At 39.4% G+C, this 9,325-nt stretch overlaps 1 protein-coding gene across 3 annotated transcripts in view; it reads left to right on the top strand.

The window, feature by feature from the left end:
- The first annotated feature begins 2,380 nt into the window (after positions 1-2,380).
- ankrd13b (ankyrin repeat domain 13B) overlaps positions 2,381-9,325 on the top strand; it is a 40,414-nt gene continuing 33,469 nt past the window's right edge. For all 3 annotated transcript variants that reach the window (XR_013628023.1, XM_058080753.2, XM_058080754.2), the window contains exon 1: positions 2,381-2,818. Coding sequence is in view for 2 of the 3 variants with exons in the window: in XM_058080753.2 (XP_057936736.2) it covers positions 2,711-2,818 (108 nt within the window). In the remaining variant the exon portion in view is untranslated. The remainder of the gene's footprint in view (positions 2,819-9,325) is intronic.

Below are 9,325 nucleotides of genomic sequence, written 5' to 3'. Positions count from 1 at the left end.
TGTGATTGGCTGGCGACCAGTCCAAGGTGTACCCCGCCTCTTGCCCGAAGACAGCTGGCATAGGCTCCAGCACCCCCTGCGACCCTCGTGAGGATAAGCGGTAGAAAATGAATGAATGAATGAATGCTTGAATTTAGTGGAAAAATACATCAAATATTCTCATATAAGCATATTTTAACAAATAATAGGTTATATTCAACCACATGATCTAATAATAAACTAATCTCAGGGAATAAACTTTTGCAGACAGGAGGCTTTGTGGGAAAAAAGCTAAATTATTTTAATAAGAGTAAATAGTGGTCTAAATTTACTAAGAGTTTGCACCAATGAGCTCTCTGGAGTTTTCACTGATATCTTTAACCAATCACAAGCACAAGCACATTGTACCTGAAATCCTCCATACCATCATCCCCATCCGTCTCCAGGAAGATAGGCCTGTTGCACCTACAATTGTAGTCATGAAATGTTTAGAGAGACTAGTCACCCAAGACAGGCAACATAGCGCTCTACACCATGAAAACAGAGCATACCGGCCTACTGCATTTTGGTGTGGTACCCCGGTTGCACAGTGGCGGACAAGAAGGCACTGCAGAGAGTAATCAACACGGCACAAAACATCACTCTGACAAGCCTGCAGGACATTGCCGGCTCTCGCTATACCTCAACAGAGCCAAATACATCACCGAAGATGATTCCTACCCAGCCCTCATCAGCCATCACCTGTTTGATCTGCTGCCCTTGGAAGTGCATATGTCCATAATGAATTACCATTGAGAATTATGAAATATTTATTTATCTATACAAACCACTGTATGAGTTGTATCTTTCGATAGTCATGTCATAAGCACAACAGCTTAAGAAGAATTCCCAAGTTTTACTGTATTTTGTTGAATATTTCACAAATAGGTTCGTAGATACATATATGTATAAACAGTTATTCCTCACCACTTTGCAGTTTTATTCCAGAATAGCTTTTCAAAAATATGTTTATTGTGGTTTAATGACCTAGAATTAGCATCATTGAAGCAAATTCTACATATGTTTTGTCCTGATAATGCATTTTCAAGTATTAAAATGGCCGAATTAAGTAAAATACATCAACGGGGCATACAGAAGACGCAGTGAAACACTTGTATAGAGTATTACTAGTAGTCAGTAATATTACTGTAATATTTGGTTTTATTGCCGGTTTGATTTCTCATTTTAACAATGATCAGGAATTAAAAACACTGTTGCCACAGTAACCCACGCCGAGCTAAAACTCAACTCTGACACCACTTCCTGTCCGTCTGCTTCTCAGCTCCCCATGAAACACATTTATAGCGACACACACAAGCCCGAGTCGCATTTGTATGTACAGGTACATGTTTTACTAAAATATGTGTACTGCATTTTTAAATTAAGTAAAGTAGGGGTGAGTTACTGCTCTGCCAGGCGGGGTACATCCTGGACTGGTGGCCAGCCAATCACAGGGCACATATAGACAAACAACCATTCACACTCACATTCATACCTATGGACAATTTGGAGTCGCTAATTAACCTAGCATGTTTTTGGAATGTGGGAGGAAACCGGAGTACCCGGAGAAAACCCACACATGCACAGGGAGAACATGCAAACTCCACACAGAGATGGCCAGGGGTGGAATTGAACCCTGGTCTCCTAGCTGTGAGGTCTGCACGCTAACCACTCGTCCACCATGCAGCCCTACAAACATTCATTTTCTTCCGCTTTTCCTCACGAGGGTCGCGGGGGTGCTGGAGCCTATCCCAGCTGTCTTTGGGCGAGAGGCGGGGTACACCCTGGACTGGTGGCCAGCCAATCACAGGACACATAAAGACAAACAACCATTCACACTCACATTCATACCTATGGACAATTTGGAGTCGCTAATTAACCTAGCATGTTTTTGGAATGTGGGCGGAAACCGGAGTACCCGGAGAAATGCACGGGGAGAACATGCAAACTCCACACAGAGATGGCCAGGGGTGGAATTGAACCCTGGTCTCCTAGCTATGAGGTCTGCATGCTAACCACTCGTCCACCGTGCAGCCCAAACTAATTCAATTGATGTTTAAAACGTTAAAGTAGCTTGGTATCGGATGATACCAAAAGTTGAAGTAATTTCCACATCACCTTATTTTAGAGTCAAAAACAGCATTTTATATTATTCACACTCAATTTCTAAATTATGTTCTCTTATGACAATATCATAATAAAATGTAAAAATACCTCACAGTATTAGCCAGCATGGTTTGCATCATGCATGTCCATCATTTATGCATCTATTTCCAGACGTGAGTTTAATCCCAGCATCTCTCAGAGATGATTGGCTGAGTGGGAGCACATTTGGTTGCAGTTTGTCAGCGCATCTCAGTCAGCAAGCGGATGGGAGGAGAGGAGGAGGAGGAGGAAGAAGAGGATAGATGCTTCACTGGAGTAGGCAGGGGAGGAAGAAGAAAGAGGTGGTTCACAAATCAACGTGGAACCAAACGTGTGACGACCAAAAAGGAAGCATTATCATCAGGTTGTGAATATTTCTCCAAAAGCAGGGCGAGCCCACGCTTCTGGACTCTGTCGTGGACGTCTGCGCCGAAGGAGGAGGAGGAGAAGGAGGAGTAGAAGGACGATGATTGCATAGCCAGCATCACCAAACAAAGTGTCCTTATCATCCACACCGAAGACGGACGAGACCAAACTATGAACGACGATGATTTCTGCTAAGAAAACTCCGGAGAAGAGTCGCTATCCTGTGCACTATTTGGTGTGGCACAACAAACACCGCCAGCTGGAGAAAGAACTGACGGCCAACGAGCAGGTAAGACATAAGACACATCCTTTAAAAACTCAGTCAAAACACATGGATCTTATTCGTGGCGTCTTTTTTTTTTTTGGCGTGTGGATCCACGCATTGGAGAAAAGGGGAGTTTTTGAAAGGTGCAGCTGGTGTCACTCTGCACTTCATTTAAGATCATAATTGGAGGTACTTAACATTCATATGCATTGGTGGCCTTAAAATATAGCTGCACGTCATAGTCTTATGAAGTTATTATAGGAGTTGGGAGTAAATTGTAAATGCAAATGATGATGCAGTGTGCATGTATGTTTGCATCATACCAGAAGATGAATTTTTCTGCCATTTGTGGGTGGGTGACACAATGCAGATGTTGTAGCATGTGGGCGTATAGTTATAGAAAATAATACAATGTCAATACATATATATGACGGTCACTCGTTTGTTGAAATGGAGTGTGTGTATCCGAAACTGCAAGAGCATGCGTGTGAGTGTAATGTCTTTTTTTTTTTTTTTTTTTTCTAAACAAATACACTAGCCTTCAGTGTCATTATATAAGAGATGCTCTGCTGGTGTGAATGCTGAACCATTACTCGCAAGGTACCATATACACACAAAGAACACTCATACTGTACCTGAAGTACTCCAAACAATGGCCAAAAGCAACATGGAGTAATTTACGGCCATTTATTTATATCTTGTATTACAAATTAAATGAAGGATTTTATAACAACATCACACAAATATGGTTCTGATATCTTGGTCACTCCATTCAGGGAGTTGCTGTATTCCAGGGGTCTCAAACTCAATTTACTTGGGGGTCCACTGGAGTTAGGGTCTGGGCGAGACTGGGCCGCATCAGGTTTTCCAAAAAAACCCAACAAAAAACGCATTTATTAAAACCAAATAATGAATAAAAAAATGAATTAACTTTGCTTTGGTTTTGATTTTCTACAAGAAATAAACAAATCAAGAATAAAAATCAATCAATCAGTAATAAATAAATAAATATAATAATAACAATAAAACGGCAAATAATAAAAACTCAAGAAACCACATATAGTTGGTGGGTAGACAAATTATTTTTTTCATATTAAAATGAACAAAGCATTATTAGAGCCCTGTAGACATGACAAAACACGACTATAGTCACATTTATACTCTTTTTATTTACAACATATTGCGCAACTGCAGGGTCTTGAGACACATGCTAACTCGCAAACTAGAGAGCTAGCGACCTAAACGGTAGCCTTCAAGTTATTTCCTTTCAACTTAAATAGCCAAAACATACCACTTCCACACGGATAGGGAGGATAACTATTAACAGTTATTTAACCTTTAACATGAACATTAATCAAATGTAATAATTTTTTCTGGGTACATGATACCATACAGCATCCATATCAAACTTGCGCGGGCCGCACTAACATTAAACTTTCATATCAAGGCGGGGGCCTCAAACTAGTGTCCTGTGGGCAACATTTGGCCCGCGGGCTGCGTGTTTGAGACCCCTGCTGTATTCATTCATTCATTCATTTTCTACCGCTTATCCTCACGAGGGTTGCAGGGGTGCTGGAGCCTATCCCAGCTGTCTTCAGGCGAGAGGCGGGGTACACGCTGGACTGGTGGCCAGCCAATCACAGGGCACATATAGACAAACAACCATTCACACTCACATTCATACCTATGGACAATTTGGAGTCGCTAATTAACCTAGCATGTTTTTGGAATGTGGGAGGAAACCGGACTTGCATGTTCTCCCCGTACACAGAGATGGCCGATTGTGGAATTGAACCCTGTTCTCCTTGCTGTGATGTCTGCGCGCTAACCACTTTACCCCCGTGCAACCCGGAGTTGCCGTAAAATATTAAAAATGCATCTCAGTATGATTCAGTACACTAGTTATTTCCAACCAGTGGTATGAGTAGCCCTAGTGTGTACAAGGAAACCTTTTATTTCCACATTTCATACTAAGCCAGATAATAAAAATGGAACATGTGCACTGCAACTAGTTTTCCCAGGGAGACAATAACCTGTGGAGCATCTGTGCCAAACATCATAACAGTTATGTTACATTCGACTTTTGGAGAATTATCAACACGTGTGATTGAGGGGGGTACTCTTGGTATGATAGAAAGTCTCTGGGGGTACACAAGACCCAAACGGCTGGGAAACACCGCAACACATAACAGAGGAAGCGATGACAATTGGCCAGTTGGGGTTGTTTGTGACAGTAATGCAACTGTGGTCGCTCACATAGGACTCAAACTATCCACCACAAATGGCCGCCAAATGAGACTTAAGTCAAGTAGTGCTATACCCAATTAATCAATAGCCCAAGACTGTCAGCTCCTTGTCCAGCCTCGATTGTAAGGCGGAGGTTTACGGATGCCGGTACCTAAACATTCGGGATGTCCTAAATAGGGGTGATTTTTGCCTTTTTTATTGATCGGAGATTGGCAGATAAGCCCATCCGATCCTTAAAGAAGCCGCTATAAAATACTTTACTTTGAAGCAGGCCGGAAAGTAAACAAAACCATGGCAACTGTGTGGAATTATACTTTTTTATTATTGAAAATCATCCTACAGCCACTTGGGATGTCTGCAAAATGACAATTTTAAGGGCTGCATACTACAAATTTGCTTCGTCATCTGAAGACTAAACATAAAATGGAGTATGCAGCGGTTAGCAAGGCCACAGACAAAAAGGCTGGCATGCCAAAGCAACGAAACCCAACATGCCATATATGGATATATGGATATCTGATGTTTGCCCCGTGTCATTAATGCCATAACATTTTACAATACTGCACCAAGTATATGTGTGATTTAGTTTTCTAAAATATTAAAGTGAAGCTGACCTTTCATTATCTGTAAGAGTTTTATTTCATGATATTTATAACATTCTTTCATCCATCCATTTTTTTATGTTGCTTGTCTTCACTAGCGTATGCTTGAGCCTATCCCACTGACTACAGGCGAGTGGCAGGGTGCACTCTTTGTGGTTTTTATGGTTGTAAATAAAGATACTGCTCATTTTACTTCCGCCCAGATTGAACTGCTGCAGGTTTTATATTATATGTTGTATAAACCAAAACTGGCTTACATAGAGCAGGGATTCACTTAAAAAAAACATAAGCATATTTGTAACTGTGCACTGTATTACTTATTTATAATACCTATTTTCAACGTTCCACGGAAGCAAATAGTGGAAAGTTACCTCCCAAAAGTATTTTTTTTTCTTTAAATTGATACTGCACCATGAGTCCACAAACTAATGTTTAAAGCAGGGGTCTCAAACACGCGGCCCACAGGCCAAATGTGGCCCGCAGGACACAAGTTTGAGGCCCCCGCCTTGATATGAAAGTTTAATGTTTGATATGGATGCTGTATGGTATCATGTACCCAGAAAAAATTATTACGTTTGATTAATGTTCATGTTAAAGGTTAAATAAGTGTTAATAGTTATCCTCCCGATCCGTGTGGAAGTGGTAAGTTTTTGGCTTTTTTAAGTTGAAAGGAAATAACTTGAAGGCTACCGTTTAGGTCGCTAGCTCTCTAGTTTGCGAGTTAGCATGTGTCTCAAGACCCTGCAGTTGCGCAATATGTTGTAAATAAAAAGAGTATAAATGTGACTATAGTCGTGTTTTGTCATGTCTACAGGGCTCTAATAATGCTTTGTTCATTTTAATTTGAAAAAAATAATTTGTCTACCAGCCAACTATATGTGGTTTCTTAAGTTTTTATTATTTGACGTTTTATTATTATTATTATATTTATTTATTACTGATTGATTTTCTTTATTCTTGATTTGTTTATTTATTTTTCATCTTATTTTGTGCCGAAAAATAAAAATTAAGATATTTGAGAACAGTGGAATGTTTTATCAGAGCTTTTATTGTCGAAAATCGGAACCAAAGCACTGAAAAAGTTTGTATATTTTTCTGTTTTTAATATTTTTTTAAAAACCTGATGCGGCCCAGCCTTGCCCAGATCTTAGCCCCAGTGGCCTCCAGGTAAATTGAGTTTGAGACCCCTGGTTTAAAGGAAAGTGCAAAAAAAGAGAGAAAGCGTTAAAAAGAAAAAGAAAATGGGTCATTTTCAATTCCTCTCACACACACAACGTATTCAATGTTCCTTTCACGTCAGCTTCAGGAAAATACTCTCCCTGATCCTAACTCCCAGTTCTCAGCCAACTCTGTCTGATGTCACATCAGAGCAAGTGGTGATGAGACAGGAAGACGGGTAGTAAAACAGAAAAGTTCTCCTCGCTTCTTGTTGTTCTGCTCACATGTACCGTAAGGTCGTCTATAAATATCACGGTTCAAACGAGCTCCTGTCTTTCTTGTTTCAAATGGAACGATTAAGTGAATGTATCATTTTGCCGTCATCGTCATCGCTCGCCCTTTTCATCGTCATACGATTGTACTCCCTCACTTACCAATGTAACCGTCGCTGCATCCGCACACAAAGAACAAATAGACGACATGCCAACACCATCTGTCAAGCGCTGACGTGCGGTGAGGTTGATGGCTGCTGAGACGCTCACTAAAATACAGTCAAATGGATAAATATTATTTATTTTGTAAAATATCTTTTTGTTCATTTTCTTTTTTCATTTCTTGCAAATAGCTTTGGGGGCCCGGGTCAGAAGGGGGGCACGTTCTCTTTATAATAATAATAATACATTTTATTTGTATATTTGATACGTTAAAATACAACATTGATTGGTTAATACACAGTTAAAACATGAGTAAAAGCGGGGCGGAAAATACAGAAAATACTATCTATACTGCGAGCCCTCGTTTATCCCGGTTGGTTTCAGACCCGACCGTGATAAGTGAAGGATTCCTTATTTATAAATTGAATATTTTTTCCAGTTATAGCATCGAAAACACTTTCACGACCTTCTAAATATGGATTTTAACATTATTAGAGCCCTCTGGACATGAACTAACACCCCTATAGTCACCTTTACACTTGTATCACCCAATATAGTAGACATAATCCATTTAAGATATAAGTAAGCGTGAGTGGCGGACAGGAAGTGATGTCATTTCAGCTTGCCGTGTGTTACGACTTGAGGAGTAGCGCAATCACCAGTCAAGTCTGGTGTTTGTGTGTCTCTCTGAACATGACGGTAACATTGACTCCAAGTGAGTGGAGTAGAGTACTACGTCAGTCTTTGATTGAGTCTTTTGAATGCCTTATATTTGTATTTTTAGTTCATTTAGCCATTTTATGCTTTCATTCATTCATTCATTATCTATGTCGTTTAATCCTCATTAGGTTCACCGGAGCTTTTTTCTTCATTTTACCACATGCATGCACCTCCACTGTCCAAACACTGTTCAATTCAAAAAGAGGAATTATATGTAGTTCCCCTTGCACAAGTTTATTATTACAATCAAGCGCATTGTGAGAGTTCCTATGCTATCGTATGCTAGACATTAGAATGTCACATTTGGGCTATGGTGACACAATGTCAACAACAAAAGCAGCAGTGTTCCGTTATTTATTGCACGACAGCTCTGATTTATGACCGTTTGTTCAACTCAATAAGATGAGGAACTGCTGTAATGACATGAGTAGATAATATAGATCAATATATCCTCTTTTAGATATTTTAAAACGAGCTGTCTTCGGGCGTGAGGCGGGGTACACCCTGGACTGGTGGCCAGCCAATCACAGGGCACATATAGACAAACAACCATTCACACTCACATTCATACCTATGGACAATTTGGAGTCGCTAATTAACCTAGCATGTTTTTTTTGGAATGTGGAAGGAAACCGGAGTACCCGGAGAAAACCCACGCATGCACGAGGAGAACATGCTAACTCCACACAGATATACCCGAGGGTGGAATTGAACCCTGGTCTCATAGCTGCGAGGTCTGTACGCTAATCACTTGACCGCCGTGCCGGTGGTCTTTACTTTCCATTATTAATTAGTTTTAAACGAAAACTGAAATATATGAAAACCAAAGCAATTTTTTCTCAGGAAATAATCTAATCTAAATCTAAATCTAATTCAATTGTTCCAGTTACCTAAAGATATTAACAAAGCACTAAGTTTGTACGTGATGAGGGTTGATCATTTTCTTTTTCAAATTATTAGTACAACTTTCTTTGGTCCCATGGCAGGTTATTTAGCTGACAAAAAAAAAATGCAAAAAAAAAAAAATACAAAAAAAAATGCAAAAAAATACAACAAAAAAAATGCAAAAAAAAAAAAAAAAAATGCAAAAAAAAAATACAACAAAAAAAATGCAAAAAAAATAAAAACAGAGTCATTAAAGCGCGTTGTGCTTTGTTTAGGCACTTTAAACAGTGTTTGTTTCGGTGTACAAAACGTAGGGAAAATTGCTGTGATGTCCGAATCATATGAAAACTAGAACATTTAAGGACCAAGTTTTGACTGTATACACTCATACTTACTTATTTAGCTGACAAAAAAAAAATGCAAAAAAAAAAAAAACAAAAAAAAAATGCAAAAAAATACAACAAAAAAATGCAAAAAAAAAAATG

The sequence above is a fragment of the Doryrhamphus excisus genome, linkage group LG8, assembly GCF_037039965.1.
Source record: "Doryrhamphus excisus strain RoL-2023G ecotype Guam linkage group LG8, RoL_Dexc_Guam_v1.1, whole genome shotgun sequence".
Lineage (NCBI taxonomy): Eukaryota > Metazoa > Chordata > Actinopteri > Syngnathiformes > Syngnathidae > Doryrhamphus > Doryrhamphus excisus.
This window is presented reverse-complemented; position numbering and strand designations above follow the sequence as displayed.